At 54.0% G+C, this 17,978-nt stretch overlaps 2 protein-coding genes across 6 annotated transcripts in view; both read left to right on the top strand.

The window, feature by feature from the left end:
* The window catches only part of SUPT5H (SPT5 homolog, DSIF elongation factor subunit), a 29,066-nt gene extending 24,415 nt beyond the window's left edge, over positions 1-4,651 (top strand). For all 5 annotated transcript variants that reach the window (XM_025425029.3, XM_025425032.3, XM_049109582.1 and 2 more), the window contains 8 exons: positions 11-113; positions 203-330; positions 430-535; positions 946-1,104; positions 1,222-1,390; positions 1,950-2,153; positions 4,045-4,140; positions 4,218-4,651. In XM_025425029.3, coding sequence (XP_025280814.1) covers positions 11-113; positions 203-330; positions 430-535; positions 946-1,104; positions 1,222-1,390; positions 1,950-2,153; positions 4,045-4,140; positions 4,218-4,361 — 1,109 coding nt within the window. In that variant the 3' untranslated portion in view covers positions 4,362-4,651. The remainder of the gene's footprint in view (positions 1-10; positions 114-202; positions 331-429; positions 536-945; positions 1,105-1,221; positions 1,391-1,949; positions 2,154-4,044; positions 4,141-4,217) is intronic.
* A 1,441-nt stretch (positions 4,652-6,092) lies between these two features.
* Positions 6,093-14,083, top strand: TIMM50 (translocase of inner mitochondrial membrane 50). The gene is made up of 11 exons (XM_035703051.2): positions 6,093-6,247; positions 7,105-7,264; positions 7,806-7,837; positions 8,065-8,086; positions 11,068-11,126; positions 11,218-11,337; positions 11,738-11,842; positions 11,937-12,035; positions 12,406-12,562; positions 12,910-13,016; positions 13,873-14,083. Exons 1-11 carry the CDS (start codon positions 6,140-6,142, stop codon positions 13,972-13,974), a joined length of 1,071 nt encoding a protein of 356 aa, XP_035558944.1. The 5' UTR covers positions 6,093-6,139; the 3' UTR covers positions 13,975-14,083.
* The last annotated feature ends 3,895 nt before the right edge of the window (positions 14,084-17,978 follow it).

Genomic DNA, 17,978 nt, shown 5'->3' with positions numbered 1-17,978 from the left:
CTCCTCACAGGCTACATTGGTGTGGTGAAGGATGCCACTGAGTCCACAGCCCGCGTGGAGCTGCACTCTACCTGCCAGACCATCTCTGTGGACCGTCAGCGGCTCACTACAGTGTACGGGCTGGGGCAGGGCAGGGCCAGGATGGGGGTTGCTGGGTGGGTAAGGGAGCTCTACTCACCCCACTACTTCTCTGTGTCCACAGGGGTTCACGGCGCCCAGGTGGCATGACCTCAACCTATGGACGGACGCCCATGTATGGCTCCCAGACGCCCATGTATGGCTCTGGCTCCCGCACACCCATGTATGGCTCCCAGACTCCTCTCCAGGATGGTGAGTGTGCCCAGGGGATGGGGTTAAGGGGTGACATAGGGGTGGGGCTGGAGACAGGACATAACAGACAAACTCATTTCTCCCACTCTCCCATTTCAGGCAGCCGCACCCCACATTACGGTTCACAGACACCCCTGCATGATGGCAGCCGCACTCCTGCTCAGAGTGGGGCCTGGGACCCCAATAACCCTAACACACCGTCGCGGTGAGGATCAGGGGTGGGAGGCATGGTTCCTTGAGCCCGTGTGTTTGTGTGCGGTTGGAGGGATCTACATGGCCCTCCCTGAACACTCTGCTTCCATCCCCACGCTGTTCATGTGCGAAGGGTTAGGTATGGCTGGGATGGGTGGTCAGATGATCTCTAATCCCCACCATAGTAGCATGCTATGCATCAGACCTGAGCTTGGAGACAGATTTGTGTGTGACTTAGGTCATGTGACCAGTTGTGTGACCAGGTCTCTGCCTCCCAGGCTGCTCAGCTATGAAATGGAGGCCTCTGGTTGGGGCTGTTGTGGGGTGTTCAGTGCCATTGTGAGGTGTTCCTTGCTGTTCTGGAAGCATTTGCTACATTGCTGTGATTACCAGTCTTTCTCAACAGACTTCTCTCTCCAACAGGGCTGAGGAAGAATACGAGTATGCCTTCGACGACGAGCCCACCCCATCCCCACAGGCCTATGGGGGCACCCCCAATCCCCAAACACCTGGCTATCCTGACCCCTCATCCCCACAGGTCAACCCACAGTACAACCCACAGACACCAGGGACGCCAGCCATGTGAGTCCACTGGGGCTAACCCTAATCAACCCTTGCCCAAACCCTCTCTGCTGCCACTACCTTCTTCTCTTCTGCACCATCCCCAACAGCTGCGCCCTTCTGTCTTTGACTCTCCAGGTACAACACAGACCAGTTCTCCCCCTATGCCGCCCCCTCCCCACAAGGCTCCTACCAGCCCAGCCCCAGCCCCCAGAGTTACCACCAGGTGGCGCCAAGCCCAGCAGGCTACCAGAACACCCACTCTCCAGCCAGCTACCACCCCACACCCTCACCCATGGCCTATCAGGTACTGGTGAGCTTGCATGCCCTTAAGGGTGGTGGGCTAGGGGGCACTTGGGTGGCGCAGTTGATTAAGCAACCGACTCTTGGTTTCTGCTTACGTCGTGATCTCAGGGTCTTGGGATTGAGCCCTGCATCAGGCTCCACGCTTGGTGAGGAATCTGCTGAAGTTTCTCTCTCCCTTTCCCTCTGCTCCTTCGTGTACTCCTGCGTGCACGCATGTGTGCTCTCTCTCTCTCTTAAATGAATAAACCTTTTTTTTTTTTTAAAGATTTTATTTATTTATTCATGAGAGAGAGCACGAGAGAGGCAGACACACAGGCAGAGGGAGAAACAGGCTCCATGCAGGGAGCCAGACATGGGACTCAATTCCGGGTCTCCAGGATCACAACCTGGGCCGAAGGCAGCGCTAAACTGCTGAGCCACCCCGGCTGCCCTCAAATGAATAAACCTTTAAAAAAAAATGGGGGGGGGGTGGGTTAGGATGAGTCTTGGGTCTATGGGGGCAACCAAGCTAGATGACCGATGACCTATTTTCAATAACGCCACCCCCCTTTCACCTACAGGCCAGCCCCAGCCCGAGCCCTGTTGGCTACAGTCCGATGACACCCGGAGCCCCCTCCCCTGGTGGCTACAACCCCCACACACCAGGCTCAGGCATTGAGCAGAACTCCAGCGACTGGGTAACCACTGACATCCAGGTGAAGGTGCGGGACACCTACCTGGATACACAGGTGGTGGGGCAGACAGGCGTCATCCGCAGCGTCACAGTAAGTGGGGCCCAGGCCGGTGGGTGGGCAGGACCCCTCATTTGGGGTCCCCAACCTCTGTGGTTACTGTTTTTTTTCTTTTTAACCATCTAACCATGTTTTCTGGTACCTGTTTATAGCTGGAAAAGCAGGTGTGGACGGTCTGGCCTGCAGGCTCCACAGGGCAGGGGTTTTTGCATGTTGTGTACATGGCTGGGGCCACCTTAGCCTGGAGTAGTGACTGGCACCCAGGAGCTAGATTACACGTTAACGTATTCCTCTGAGACCAGTTCAGTAACACGGACAGAGAGCTTCCCTATGCCAGGCCTCGGCTTAGAGCCAGGCACCCTACCCCTAGTGCTCCTCCTGCTCCAGCATTACTGGTCTTTCCATCCCTCACAGTCACTAGGTTCTCTCCAGCCTCAGGGCCTTAGCTTGTCACTTTCCTCTGTTTGGGACGCTCTTCTTTTCATCCTTCAGGGAAGCCTTTGAGCTATCTCAGGTCTGACTCTTACACGTCCATGTAATTTTTTTTCACATTACCTACCTGCTGCCTAAAATTAGCTTAAAGTTTATTCAGTGTGTGATTCTTTGGTTACTAAGCCTGTATTTCATTCCTAAGCAGCCCTAGTTCCTAGATGAGGAACCAACAGAGTGTTGGTCTTCTGGTAAATGTTACTTTAATGAATTAGACACCAGAGGGGCAGCCCGGGTGGCTCAGTGGTTTAGCGCCATCCTTGGCCCAGGGTGTGATCCTGGAGTCCTGGGATCGAGTCCCACGTCGGGCTCCCTGCATGGAGCCTGCTTCTCCCTCTGCCTATGTCTCTGTCTCTCTCTCTCTGTGTCTCTCATGAATAAATAAAATCTTTAAAAAAGAGAGAGAGAGAGACACCAGAGACCAAGATGGCTCCAGGCCCTGCCCTCACAGAGGCTCACATCCTAGTTGGGGAGGCAGACGTGTCCCCAAACAGGGACAGCCTGAGTGACCTGAGCTGGGATACCAGAAGCCCTGACAGTAAGGGGAGCTATGGGAACCTTAGAGGAGGCAACTTAATCAACTTTGGAGGGGTGCCTCCCAGAGGAAGCAGCATCTGCACCAAGATCTGAAGACTGGATAGGAGTAAACCAAGAGAAGTAGTGGGGGAGGGGGGAAAGTGTGTTCCAAAGACAGGGGCCTTGCAAAAGCCTGGAGATGAGGCAAAGCCTGGCACATCTGGGGAGTTGAAATATGTTCATTGTGGTTAGAACATAAAAAGCCCAGGGGGAAGGTGAGTGACAGGGCCAGAGAAGTGACTAGGCCAGGTCACATGGCAGCCTGGGGAACTTGGACTGTGTCCGGAGGAATCCAAGCAGGCAGGGCAGTGGTGGACCAGGTCTGTGGTTTGGAATTAATTCACTATGTTGCTCTAGCAGGGATGGACTAGGGTGGTGAGACTGGGGGCTGGGAACCCAGGGGGAGCTCTGGTTGTGAGGAAGAGAGGAGGGAGGCAGGTGGCAGAGACCCTCAGGAGGCCAAGTGAACACACCCCAGCACTGAAGGCTGTTGGTGAAAGGGCTGACCTACATTGAGGTCAGAGCTCTGGCCAGGGACTAGGTAGGGCCTGTGAGGATATCCCTGAGGTATAGGTGGGGCCAGGAGGGGAAAGGTGAGGAGGCCCACTTGGAACGTGGAGTCACATGCCTGAGCAGCAGTCTCTTTTGGCCTAAGTTAGCTTCGTTCTGGTGCTTCCCTTGCTGATCTGGCCACCCCACCCCAACACCCCACAGGCCCAGGAACCAGGCCCAGCTTTTGACCTTTCCTGCCCATCACCTTAGGGGCAAGTAACTTGTTAGGACGATCCCTGAGCCGGTGGCCTCTGAGCGTGGGCAGCAGTGCTCTGTTGGACACTGACCAGGCTGTCCCTACCCACAGGGAGGCATGTGCTCTGTATACCTAAAGGACAGTGAGAAGGTTGTCAGCATCTCCAGTGAGCACCTGGAGCCCATCACCCCCACCAAGAACAACAAGGTAAGGAGGTAGGGCAGGGGACGTGGGGGCCTTGGGTTGCTGACATGGACCCTGACCCCCGTTCCTCCCCACCTCAGGTGAAGGTGATCCTGGGTGAGGATCGGGAAGCCACAGGGGTCCTGTTGAGCATCGATGGTGAGGATGGCATCGTCCGCATGGACCTTGACGAGCAGCTCAAGATCCTCAACCTCCGCTTCCTGGGGAAGCTCCTGGAGGCCTGAGGAACGCAGGGCGGGTGGACTTGGCAGATTATCTGGCAGATAGAGAGTGGAGTGTCTGTCCTTCCTTCGTTCCATGGCCCTTGGCTCTTGACACAGGGTCTGGGGTCCGGACCAGGGCTAATCTGGTCTTTAGGATTTCTTTTATTTTCCTTTTGAGTTCCTATCTTCCTCCCTGATGTTCATGGGAATCAGAATAGAGTCTGGGGGGAGGGTCCCCACCTTCTTGTACCCTCCCTTCCCCAGCTTGCTTTTGTGTTTCGGTCTTTCAATAAAAAGCTGTTTGGTCAGAAGGGGTGTGTATGTGTGTGTCTGTTTTGTAAGTGCGGTCATTTGTAGACCCCACTTACTTCCTGGGCAAATAACTAGATGGGGGCACCTAAGCCTCAGTTTCCCCATCTAGAAAATGATGCTGCCTACCCCAGCATGAATGTATGAGGAGACATTGGAAAGATTATTAGAACAGAGCCTGCCCCTCATTGAAGTTAACATCCCACTCTCACTTGAGTTACGTGAAGTGAAAATCAGTAAAACCCTCCAGGAAAACCGAAATTCCTCCTATGGTGCAGGATACTGCAGTTGAAGGTCCTCTTCTTGAGCCCACAGAGCAGCGACACCAGAATTTCTGTGGCTTGTCTGGTGGCTTGAGGGTAGAGACGAGCAAGCTGGAAAATGGGGCTTCAGTACCCTGACCTTCCTTCACCTTACTCATTTGACAAATTTTTTTTTAATTAATGCAATATAAAACATTTCAAATATTCGAAAAGGGGGCAGCCTCCGTGGCGCAGCGGTTTAGTGCCGCCTGCAGCCCAGGGCGTGATCCTGGAGACCCGGGATCAAGTCCCACATCGGGTTCTCTGTGGAGCCTGCTTCTCCCTTTGCCTGTGTCTCTGCCTCTCTCTCTGTGTGTCTGTCATGAATAAATAAAATCTTTAAAAAAAATTTTTTTTAATATTCGAAAAGATACTACAACCCCTAGAACATCCATGCCTCACCCACCACCCGGCTTGGCAGTACATAGTACAGTACGTAGGAGAGAGAGCTTTAAACAGCAACCCCAGTCCGTGCGTCCCCACCCCCACCAGAGGGGACCAGAAGCCTGACCTTAGTATTTTTCCCTAAATGTAACGTGATTTTCCATGCTTTCAAAGTTCCCATAAGCAGTAGGAGACTTCCCTTCCTTTTAAAGTAAGGAGGGAGAGTCTTCGCGGCCACCTGTCGCCCCTTACTCATGGATTTCTGTCTCGATAAGCCCGAACCCGGGGAGGCGGCCGCTGCTCCTTTGGCCGAGCCTTCGCTTGAAAGCGCTGGCTTTCCAGACCCTTCCTAGAGCAGCTCAGGGGAGGAGGGGCAAGAAAGGGCTGCGAGGTCGGGAGAGATTCGGCTTCCAGGCTCCTCAGGAGGAAGGGTTTGGGAGGGCTGGCTTTCAGCCCGCTTCCTGGGCGGACCACGTGGGCGAAACGAACTAGCTCGCTGCTTTGCTCTCAGGACGCGATCCGCAGCCACAGGGTCCTACGCGGCGGCCTCAGCCTTGCCCCCGGGCCTTGCGTGAGCCGCTCCGCGCCGCTGTAGGGGCGGCGAGGCGTGGGGTCGGCGGAACGCCTGACGGCGGCGCGCCGGGTCGACCCGAAACGAGGACGCGGGCGGCTCTGCTCCGCAGCCCTTTGTCCCTCTCGGGCTCCCGTCCGCCCGCCCCACCCCCGAGCCCCCATTGGCCCAGGCCGCGGCCCGGGCCGGGCGATGAGGAGCGAGTGGGCGGGGCCGCGTGGCGTCAGCGCAAGATGGCGGCCTCGGCGGCGCTGGCCTTGCGCTTGCGGAGCGAGCTGCGGCGCGGCGCGCGGGGGCTGTGCGCGAGACTGGCGACGCCGCCGCCCCGGACCCCGGACCAGGTGAGCCGGACGCAGGTGGCCCGGGAGTGCGGGGTGCCCCCTCCTGAAATTCCGGGCGGCCCGCGCCGCGCGAGGGTTCTGGGACGCAGCACCTCAGGGTGCTGATTGGAACGCCGCCCGCGTTTCGGGGCGCTTCCCTGCCTCCCGGGTGGGCAGCGCTTGCGCCCCTGAGCTAGATGCTGGGGGCCGAAGTGCGTCCTCTGAACGCCATCTCCTCTGGACCCCACGTGGGTACTGGGGGAAGGGAGGTCACCTGTTTCCCATCTCGGTGACCTCTCAGGTAATGCTTGGCGGGGAGGGGCCCGGGATGCTGGGGTCCCAGACTGGCCTGGGGGTACTGTCCCCGCGGTGGTGGCGGTGATGATGAGGTCCATGCCCGGGCTTTTGATTCAACCTGCCTCCACACTGACGGAGATCGGGCCTTTCCGACCTCCGTGCCCTTACTTCCCCAGGCAAGCGATTGCCGCTCTGTCCCCACTCCCAACCCTTCCCCTCTGTACCCCACTGCTGTGCGCCCCGGGCATCCGCATGACTTAACTACCCGTCCAATCCACTTTTGTGCTCTCCATCACCTTGCTCCCGGCATTCAGCCAGGCTCCCTGACTTCATTTCCCTGCCCTGCGGGATCCTGGGCGCCCAGCCTATCAACCCTTGGGCACCTGGCCCAGGACAGTCAAGTTCTTGACTATTCTAAGAAACCCAATCCCCTGGTTGCCTGTGCAGAGACCCAACACCCTGAGGCTATGTGGGTGTCTGCTTCCTGGCTCCCAACCTTGATTCTTCTCTGACCAGGGTGCCAGAATCATCCTGACCTTTCTCACTTCTCTTTCGGCTAATCTACCTACTCTCAATTGCAGGCCACGGAAATTGGGAGCCGCTCGGGCACCAAGGCCCAGGCTCAGGGGCCACAGCAGCAGCAGCGGGGCACAGAGGGTCCCAGCTACGCCAAAAAAGTCGCACTCTGGCTGGCTGGGCTGCTCGGGGCCGGTGGGACTGTGAGCGTCGTCTATATCTTTGGTGAGGGACATGTGCCTGTTTCCCAGTTTTGTTCCCTTGACTCTCTCTTCTGCAGAACCTCCCCCCTTTCTCTTAAGAGTTTGGCCCATCTTCATTCCCTGGCTCCTCCCTCCTTAAGGCAGCCAACTAGAACATCAGCCTTGGAAATGGGAGACCTTTCTTCTCCCTCTGCCCACTTTGCTCAAGGTTGAACTCTTAGTTGGTTCTGCACTAGGATACAGAGAGTCATTTGGAAGAGGGGAAGATGGGGAAGGAGAGGCCTGGAGCCGCCTCCTAAGCTACCTCTTCCTGCAGCACCCAAAACTCCAGCCCTCCCCGTAGTCCCTTCCTCCTTCAGAGACTGAGGAGACCCTGCCTCAGTCCCTCTTCTCTTGGAAACCCAGGATCCTGACTACCGGCCCCATCCTCTCTTGACCTCTGGAGACCATGCCTCTTCCTTCTTCCCTCAGACCCAGGAATCCAGGCCCCCTGCCCTCTTCCTTCCTCAAGATCCAGGAGACCGGGCCTCAATTTCTCTCATTCCTTCCTGTCTCCTTTACAGGAAACAACTCTGTGGATGAAACTGGTGCCAAGGTGAGGAGGAGAGAGACCCAGATGGGACCCTAAGCCTTGCCAGGGGTCCCATCCTATGGGTCCTTTCCCCTTTGGTCTGCTCAGGCTCATTGCTGGTCTCAGGATGAGCCTTTCCCTCCCAGGGACCTTTGCCTACAACTCCCAGGGCCCTGGAGATTCCTTTTTTGGGTTTGATGGGTTTCAGCCTCTGCCATCCCAAACCGTACATTTTTGTCTCCACTTTCCAGATTCCTGATGAATTCGACAATGGTGAGTAAAAACAGCCACAGGTTCTGAGGTCCCCCCGCTGAACCTCCCGATCCTGCAACTTATAGGGATGTTACCCTTCCTTCTGGTGCCCCCCACCCCTCCTCCTTTCTTTGGGGGGTGGGGGAGTCAGCAGCTGGATGGCTTTGGGGGGAGGGGCATTACAAAGCCGCAGTCCTCTTCAGTCCTCTTCACTGGCCCAGGAGCAGATGGTCAGGGAGAGATGGGGGAGGGGAGTTCACCGGTAGGAGTGCTTGGAGAGAGGGGGGCCTGTCTACCACCAGACGCATGGCTTCCTGTGCCTTTAGATCTGAGCGGCTGCAGCCCTTAATCCCCTCCTCTTTCTGACGGCCTCCTCTTTCCCCCTAAGCCCCCCACCTCATCAGGCTCATTTCCAAAACAATGTCTTTCCTCCCTCCCTTTTAGTTAACCAGCTTTTGGTAGAGAGTTTCTGGCAAGTTAGATAAGTAGAGAGTAGTTGTCAGTTCTGTCACACCTGACCCTTCCCCAGAGAAAAATACAATTGGTAGGTCCAGAAAGCCACCTGTTCGTGCTGGGAAAGTTTGCAAACCCACATGTTAATACATTGGTTAGTTAAGCTGGCCAGGTGGGTAAGTAATGGTGTTTTAACTGGGTAATCTTCCTAGTTTATTTTTATTTTTTTTTAAGATTTTATCTATCCACTTATGAGAGAGAGAGAGAGAGAGACAGAGATAGAAGCAGGCTCCATGCAGGGGGCCCAATGCAGGACTCCATCCCGGATTGAGGGATAATGCCCTGAGCCAAAGGCAGACACTCAACTGCTGAGCCACTCAGGCGTCCCATATTGATTTTTTTTTTTAAGATTTTACCTATTCCTGATTTAAATAAATCAACATACTGATTTAAGTTGGCCGGGTAAAGATAGATAGATAGATAGATAGATAGATAGATAGATAGATAGATAGATAGATAGAGAAAGAGAGAGAAAGAAAAGAAAAGAAAAGAAAAGAAAAGAAAAGAAAAGAAAAAAGAAAAGAAAGAACGGGTAAACCTGCAGGTTTAAAATGTGTTTGCTAGCATAACTAGTTTCAACATTTTGGGTTTTGTTTGTTTTGTTTTTGTTTTTTTTATTCATGAGAGACACATAAAGAGAGGCAGAGGGATCCCTGGGTGGCGCAGTGGTTTGGCGCCTGCCTTTGGCCCAGGGCGCGATCCTGGAGACCCGGGATCGAATCCCACGTCGGGCTCCCAGTGCATGGAGCCTGCTTCTCCCTCTGCCTGTGTCTCTGCCTCTCTCTCTCTCTCTCTGTGTGACTATCATAAGTAATAAATAAAAATTAAAAAAAAAAAGAGAGAGAGAGAGAGAGAGGCAGAGACACGGGCAGAGGGAGAAGCAGGCTCCTTGCAGGGAGCCCAATGTGGGACTCAATCCTGGGACCTGGATCACTCCCTGAGCCAAAGGCAAATGCTCAACCGCTGAGCCATCCAGGCGTCCCATCAACACTTTGGTTTTGAAAAGGCAAGCCCTTACATAGGCAGTGGTTTAACTAAACTAAAAGTACCTAATGAAGCAGGCAGTCAGATAAACTTCCTGCTTTAAACTGGGTTCAGGGCAGCCCGGGTGGCTCAGCGGTTTGGCGCCACCTTCGGTTCGGGGTGTGATCCTGGAGACCCAGGATCGAGTTCCGCGTCGGGCTTCCTGCATGGAGCCTGCTTCTCCCTCTGCCTGTGTCTCTCATGAATAAATAAACAAAATTAAAAAAATGAATATTCTGAACCCAGTTTATTTTTATTTATTTATTTTTAAGATTTTATCTATTTATTCATGAGAGACATAGAGAGAGAGGCAGAGACACAGGCAGAGGGAGAAGCAGGCTCCATGCAGGGACTCCGACGTGGGACTTGATCCCGGGTCTCCAGGATTCTGTCCAGGGCCAAAGGGAACGCCAAATCACTGAGCCACCTGGGCTGTCCCAGTATATTCATTTAAGCCAGGATTTTTCAACCTTGGCCCCATTGGTACTTTGTTTTGTTTATTTTATTTTTTATTTTTATTTTTTAAAGATTTTATTTATATATTCATAAGAGACACAGAGAGAGAGAGGCAGAGACACAGGCAGAGAGAAGCAGGCTCCATGCAGGGATCCCAGTGTGGTACTCAATCCTGGGACTCCCGGGTCATGCCCTGGGTCGAAGGCAGATGCTCAACTGCTGAGCCACCCAGGTGTCCCATGTTTTGTTTTGTTTTAAAGATCGTATTTATTTATTCACGAGAGAGACAGAGATATAGGCAGAGGGAGAAGCAGGCTCCATGCAGGGAGCCTATGTGGAACTCAATCCTGGCACTACGAGATCACACCCTGAGCTAAAGGCAGATGCTCAACCACTGAGCCACCCAGGCGTCCATCCCCCTGTTGGTACTTTGAAGCAGGTAGTGCATTGTTGTGGGGAGTGGTGGGTGCATTGGAGGGTGTTGAGCAGCATGGTAGGCCTCAGTCCACTATTTGCCAGTATCGTGGCCATCACATGTGTCTTCAAACATTGCCTTGAGTCCCTGGAAGATACCGGACCAGATTCCTCCGAGTTGAGAACCACTAGATTAAGAGTATGTAAGTGTATATGTATATTTAGCATGGTTTCAGTAGACTTAGCATATTAGCTTTAACCGACAGATGTAGAAGAAGCCTAGTGGTTCAAAACGGACTGAACACGCTGGTATAATGTCAGCAGAGTTACATGTATGCATAAACATTCTGTTTTATATCTGGGGTGGTGTGTGAGTAGAAGTATTCACATTAGAATTGGGCAGGTGAATAAAAGTATCTACTCCTGCCTGGCGGTTATGTCCCTGCCTCCTACTTTTTGACTTAGAAATGAGCTCTTTCAGACCAGGTGGGTGTATAGACTTGTTTGTGTTTGGTAGGTAAATAAAGCCCTGGTTTGTTGGGGAGGTTGAGCAATGGCTCATCTTGGAATCCCTTTGTGCCCCTGTATCCTCCTAGATCCAATTCTGGTACAGCAGTTGCGCCGCACATACAAATATTTCAAAGACTACAGACAGGTGAGCAGGAACTCTGAGTCAAGTCCCCACCCTCCAGCCCCAGCCCCTGCCTCCTTGTCTGAGTGCTCCCATTCCGTCCCTGTCCCCACAGATGATCATCGAGCCCACCAGTCCCTGCCTCCTCCCAGACCCTCTAAAGGAGCCGTACTACCAGCCGCCCTACACGCTGGTCTTGGAGCTCACAGGCGTCCTCTTGCACCCTGAGTGGTCGGTGTGTCCTGGGGAAGGCAGCGGGCTGGGGACACTAGATAGACGTGGGTGGCCAGATCTCGATGATACAGTTGAGAGCAGAGACTCTGGAGCCAGATCCATCGTGTGATGTAGGGGAGGGGGCATCTCTCACTGGTTTTCTCAGCTGTGAGACTGCCCACCCTGTGGGTTGTTGTGAGTGTGGCTGAGCACACAATATGTGCTACACCCTCCAGACTCCTAGACCCTCAGTCACTCCTAGACCCATGTGCTTCTGAGCACCCCCCACCTGGAGCTACAAAGATGGGGGAGAGCACTCTAGTTCTGGAGATCCCCTGGCTGGGGCTTTGTTCTCTTCGGGGTTTCCGAGTCTTGGCGTTTCACTGTCCTCACTGACTCCACTGTCCTTCCTGCCTCCCCAGCTGGCCACCGGCTGGAGGTTTAAGAAGCGTCCAGGCATCGAAACTTTATTCCAGCAGCTTGCCCCTTTGTATGAAATCGTCATCTTTACATCAGAGACTGGCATGGTAAGGCCCCGGGACAGGGGAGGGATGGTCGGTGTGGCAGGAGATCCAGAGGGTCAGGCTCACCCTGATCTTGTGTCTCCCATCCCACCCCCAGACTGCATTCCCACTCATCGACAGCGTGGACCCTCATGGCTTCATCTCCTACCGCCTGTTCCGGGATGCCACAAGATACATGGATGGGCACCATGTTAAGGTGTCATGGTTGGGGGGGTGGGGCATAGGTGGTCCTCTGGGACTTGAGGGGTGGGGTACTGACGCCTTCTGAGGAAAAGAAAAGAGGCCTCAGCTCTGACCCCAGTCTCAACCCTTCTTCTGCCCCAGATCTGATTCTGACAGAACTTTAGCCTGCCCTCAGCACAGGCTGGGCTCCTAGGTTCTTCTCCCTTCCTTGGTATCTGGGGATGGGAGTGGGGGGAAATGAAGGCTCTCCAAAGAAGACAGTTGGGGGTAATGGAGGGATATGAGATTTGGAAGCTGTCTGTTGTCTCTGTGTGGAGCTGAGTGTCTTTGGGATTGTAATTGTAGTAGCTTACACGAGACTCTGGGCCTATGTGTACTTGCAGGATATTTCATGTCTGAATCGGGACCCTGCCCGCGTAGTAGTTGTGGACTGCAAGAAGGAAGCTTTTCGCCTCCAGCCCTACAATGGCGTCGCCCTGCGGCCCTGGGACGGCAACTCTGATGACCGGGTCTTGTTGGACCTGTCTGCCTTCCTTAAGAGTGAGGCTAATCCCTGACCTGGCTACTGGCCTTGGAGCCCTTGAGTCTCAAGAGGAATAATAGATGCTTAATTCTGGCTGCCTCCCCCAACCCGCATGTAAAATTGGGTACTTGAGATATGAGAGATTCACAAGCATCCTGCAGTCTTTAGAAGTTTCTGAGAGAATGTTTGGGGTGCTCTGGAATATTTAGGGGATTCTTGGGGGGATGTCCAGGGGAGCCCTTTTGGCCTGTTAAGAAATGTTCGAGGTAGGTCTGACCAGCCCCAGGGTCTGACCTTTACCCTCGTGGGCTCTGCTTCCCTGGGGTCTTTCTGCCTGCCTGACCCCTACCTACTGTGCCCACAGCCATTGCGCTGAACCGAGTGGAGGATGTCAGGACCGTGTTAGAACATTACGCCCTGGAGGATGACCCACTGGAGGCTTTCAAACAGCGGCAGAGCCGGCTAGAGCAGGTGGGTGCTCAGACTGCAGATGGGTGGGGTCATCATGTCAGTTCCCAAGGGAGGGCCCCTAGAGCAGCCTGTCTCTGCTCTGGCTGCAAGACCTTGACCAAGGACCTGGTCTTCCACACAACTGTCCTGTAGGGCTCTTGTAATGGCGAAGGAGGTGGTCGATTTCCACAGCCTGCTTTGAGAGCAGGAGGCAGGAAAGCCAAGCATGGATCTTGGAGAGGTGTAGTCCGTGATGATTTCAAGCAGATATGAGGGCCCAGGTTTTGTGTGGACAGGAGGTTTGGGTCAGGCCTGGAGAATGGGGATCCCTGGACACTTGGCCCAAGGGACAGGGCAAGGAGTTCTGGTGTTCTCAGTGTGATCCTGGTAATTTGGAAATGAAGCTGAGAATATGGATTGAGCCTGGGAAAGAAATCCTCTGGGGTCTAAATTGAGGTTGACCAGATTCTGGGTTGGATGCCTGCGAGTAGGGCTGGAGCTCCTGAGTGCCCAAAGGATGAGTCTTTGGAGATTTGGGCCTGGGATTCCCCCAACATTCAAACTGGGGTCCTTCGGCTGAGGGCTGGACACTGGGGCTCAGAGACCAGAACAGTGTAGTCTGATGAAGAGCCTGGGGTCTCACCAGCATCTATGTTTAGGGTAAAAAGGATCTGGGGTAGGTTCCCGGGGTTCAGGAGAGGGGGATCATGACAGTACCAGGACTTGAATCTGGGCTCCTGTGTCTGGGCTGGCGTTCTAGGAGCTTGGGGAAGGGGTTTAGGGCTGGGCAGAGGTTTAAGGAAGATGGCCCCTTGGATGAGGGAGTCTAGGAGAATACCCAGCCCAGGCTGACCCTCCTCCCTGTCTTTCACCCCAGGAAGAACAGCAGCGCCTGGCTGAGCTCTCCAAATCCAGCAAGCAGAACCTCTTCTTTGGCTCTCTTACCAACCGCTTATGGCCTCGCTCCAAACAGCCCTGACTTCTGAGCCTCTTCAGACTCACTGCCTGGGTCCTGGGCCCGAGGCCCCAGTGCTCCCAGATCATGGCTTGGGCAGCCACATCCAATAAAGTCCATCCCAGATGCCACACTCCTGTGTCCGGAGAGTCTCCAGATGGGGGCATCGGGGTGAGGTCCGGGACTCTTGGGACATCGTCCCACAGTGGCTAATTGGCTGCCAAGCACAGTGTCAGTTGTTTGATGGATCAGGATTGGTTTTGAACCCTGGCCTGGGAATCTGCAAACCCAGATCCTTCTAGCCATGGCTTGTGTGCAGTGTGACCTCAAAAAGTACTTCTCACTCTTTGACCGTGTCCTCATCTATGGAAAAGGGAAGAGAGGTCAACACTGGGGATTTAGAGCCAGGTCACTGCCAGGGTGTTGTGTACAAGCGCGAAGCCTGGGCTCCTTGGGGTTCTGGGGGGACCAGAGGGCAGCTGTTACCCCCTCTGCCAGCTGTGGCCCTGTGGGAAGGTGGGCCTGGAGTTGCTTGATCAGCTTTTTCAATAGAAGCCAGAAGTTGGGTTTTTTGTTTTTTTTTTTTAAGTTGGGGTTTTTATATTAAGTCTCCCAATTTTTAAATGTTGGGTCCTAACTAGGACAGGCAGACTGTCGTAGCCCTGAATGGTGGCATTTTCTGTGAGACTGATCCAGTCCAGCAGCCAGTGGTCATACGGCGTCATGATACTGAGGACTGGAGTTTCTGTTTGTATCATTTTAATTAACTTTAACTTAAGCAGCCATGCATGGGTCCTGGCTTCTGACGTGGACAGCACAGTTGCGTGGCACTCCACGGTATGGGATCCGGACTGTCCAAGTTCAAGTCCCAGCTTCACCACTTCTGTCTACCATGGTCTTGAGTAGGTTACTGAGGGCTGAGGGAGACACTCCATGGAGGCACCCGGATGGTAGCTGTGTACCTTGGGCAAGGCATCCTTCTGCTTCTGCCTCCTCATCTCACAAATGGGGGTGATGGGAGGACTGATCTTGGAGCAGCTGTGAGGGGTAGACAGGACAGCCCGTGCTCAGGCGATGAGCCTTCTTACCAGGTGACCACACTAGCTCTTCACAGACTGCAGCATCCTGGACCGGCTTGACGGCCCCCACACCCGGCTGGCCCAGCCTCTCCAGCCAGCATTTAGTGCCAGGACCAGCTAAATATTTTGGTGTTGCTATAATAATTAAAATGTAACTTTGTGGGCCAGATTGATGGAGCCTTTGAACTCTAGATTTTTTTAAAACCTTACTGATATCTACAAAGAAGTTAAAATTTGCCTTACTTCCCAGCCCCGAGGTCTACTATCTATACCTGGGGCTAGGTTTTAGGGGTCTTGGTTTACTCATTCATCAGAGATTAATGATAGTACCTCTCTCGTCCATTCACTCCTAAGTGCTGAGTGCCTGGCCTTGTTCTAGGCAGTAGGGTGCATCAGTGAGCAAATTAGGTAAAAAGCTCTCACCTCGTGGAGGAGACAATGGTAAGATATTTCTCGAGGTAATAAATGCATTAAGAAAAATAAAGTATGGAAAGTAGATAGAGTGGTTTGGGGACTTGTGCTGATTTAGACCAGATGGAATAGTCAAGGCCTCTTTGGAGGGTGCATTTGACCATAATGAAATGAGGATCTCTGAGCGTGTCAGGCAGTCACCTCAGGGCCTTTGCACTTGCTGTACTGGCAGGAATATTTTCCCAGGATCCATATCACTGCCCCTCTTCCCCTACCTCAGGTCTTGCTCACATGTCACCTCAGTGTGGCCTATCTGGCCCTAAGATTGGCCTGTAAGGAAAAGTCCTCCATAGCCAAAGAGACTCAGGAAACTCCTACAGTGTACTCCATACACGTGACAGAATCACCTGAAATCCCATCATGTCTGGCACAAACCTTCAATAAAGCCTGGCTATTTCTGTGACCTTGAAAATGTTTGAGCTATCTCAGACCTGGAATCTGTTATCTTCCCAAGTTACTACCCAAAGGCAGGAATTTACCTTCTCCCACAGCAGGTTCTAAAGATTGTCCAAATTCTATTTGAATGTCTCCTGTGATGGGAAACTCACTCCTCCATCTATTCCAGTACAGGGCCTACTTTGCCTCCTGGTAGTTGGCCTAGGGGTGTGGCTCTGCTTTGTGCCACAAAGCCAGTTAGGGTAGGGGGATGTGGACGGAGGGCCACAAGTGTCAAACTTAGAGTCCTGGTGTGTATGTTTTCCTTCCTTTCTTTTCTTTTTCTTTGTAGGTTCCACACTCAAGTGTGGAGCCCAATGCAGGACTTGAACTCACAACCTGAGATCAAGACCTGAGCTGAAATTGAGAGTGGGACACTTTACTGACTGAGCCACCCAGATACCCCCTCAGAGTGTATTTTGAAGGCACTGGGGAGCCTTGCAAGAGTCCGCAGGAGAGGGACCACGGTCAGATTTGGCCTTAGACCCCATAGGCCAGAAGGGTCATGGCTGGGAGGAACTGGGGGGCTGTGGGACTCAGAGGAGGTACCTGCCACCTTGGTGAATGTCAAGGAAGTGCCTGCAGGAGGCGGAACTCTGCTGAGAACAATTCAACAGGAGGGAGTGGAAGACCTATGCGAAGACAGAGGCTGGGGGCGTCCACACAGTGACCATGGCCCTCCCCGGCCTCTGAGCAGACCTTCCATGACTCCAGTCCTCAGGATTAAGAGGAAAATTTTTTTTTTAAGCTTATATTTTTGTGGTGCCTGGATGGCTCACTTGGTTGAGCATCTGCCTCTTGATTTCAGCTCAGGTCCTGCTTTCAGGGCCTGTGGGATGGAGCGCTGGCTGGTGGAGCCCTGCATCCCCTGCATTGGGCTCTGCGCTCAGCGGAGAGTCGGCTTCTCTCCCCCTTTCCTCCCCCACACTCCCCACCCCGCCCCCTCCCGACCACTCGCCCTCTCTCTGTAAAATAAATAAATCTTGGGACACCAGGGTGGCTCAGCGGTTGAGCGTCTGCCTTTGGCTCCGGGCGTGATCCCAGAGACCTGGAATCGAATCCCACATCGGGCTTCGTGAATGGAGCCTGCTTCTCCCTCTGCCCTGTCTCTGCCTCTCTCTCTGTGTGTCTCTCATGAATAAATAAATTTAAAAAAATCTTTTTAAAAAGGTTTTTAAGTAATCTCTCCAGCCAATGTGGGGCTTGAACTCCCAACCTCGAGATCCAGAGCCTCTGGCTCCAGGGGGAGCCAGCCCAGCGCCCTAAGAGGAGGCTCATTAAAACTCGCTGAGCGCCGGCCCACTCCGGGGTCAGCCGGGCTGTACTCTACTGACCATCCTGTCTTCTCGAGAAGAGCTCTGTAAATCGAACCCCATTTCCCCGAACAATTATTAGCCTCGAAGTATTAAAATGTTTTCTCTGGGGCGGAAGAGGGAGTTGGCGTCACCTACGGGCTTCACTCAGCACCTGGCGCTGAGCGACTAAGATCCAGAAGCCGGAGCATCTGCGCCGCCCCGGCCCCGGCTGGCCTTGGCCCGGGGGTGCCCCCTCCCCCCACTGTGAGGGAGCTGGGGGCGCCCCTGATCTGTGAGGACGGAATTTCCTGCCCATTTGCTCCTCACACCTTCCGGAGGCCAAACGGGCCGCCCAGCTGCGGCTCGGGGGGAGGGGCCGGCCGCCCGGCAGATGGCGACATTTACATACAGCTGGGGCCGCCCGGGCGGGGCGCCTCCCCCAGGCCCGCGGGCCGCGGTGCGGGCTTTGTCTCCGGGCGGGGAGCGCACGCACCACGCACGTCCACACACACACGAGGGCCACAAAGAACCCCGGATCTTCATCGTACCCACACGTGGCTACACCCACGGACCTCCCACACCTGATCTTCACACGCGCACGCTCGGTTATTCGCAGCTGACACAGACCCCGACACACACACACACACACACACACACACACACACACAGACGTACCTGCACCGACCACAAAGTTAGAGATTCCTATGACTCCACTCAGGGGTCCAGGATCTCAGGCTTCCTCATCCAC

Source organism: Canis lupus, chromosome 1 (genome assembly GCF_003254725.2).
Source record: "Canis lupus dingo isolate Sandy chromosome 1, ASM325472v2, whole genome shotgun sequence".
NCBI lineage: Eukaryota > Metazoa > Chordata > Mammalia > Carnivora > Canidae > Canis > Canis lupus.
This window is presented reverse-complemented; position numbering and strand designations above follow the sequence as displayed.

Excerpts from the sequence above, each read along its gene's own strand:
- TIMM50 (XM_035703051.2), top strand. The coding sequence starts at position 6,140 with ATGGCGGCCTCGGCGGCGCTGGCCTTGCGCTTGCGGAGCGAGCTGCGG. Across the intron at positions 6,248-7,104 it reads CGCCCCGGACCCCGGACCAG|GCCACGGAAATTGGGAGCCG; the intron begins GTGAGCCGGACG and ends TCTCAATTGCAG. Across the intron at positions 7,838-8,064 it reads TGGATGAAACTGGTGCCAAG|ATTCCTGATGAATTCGACAA; the intron begins GTGAGGAGGAGA and ends TCCACTTTCCAG.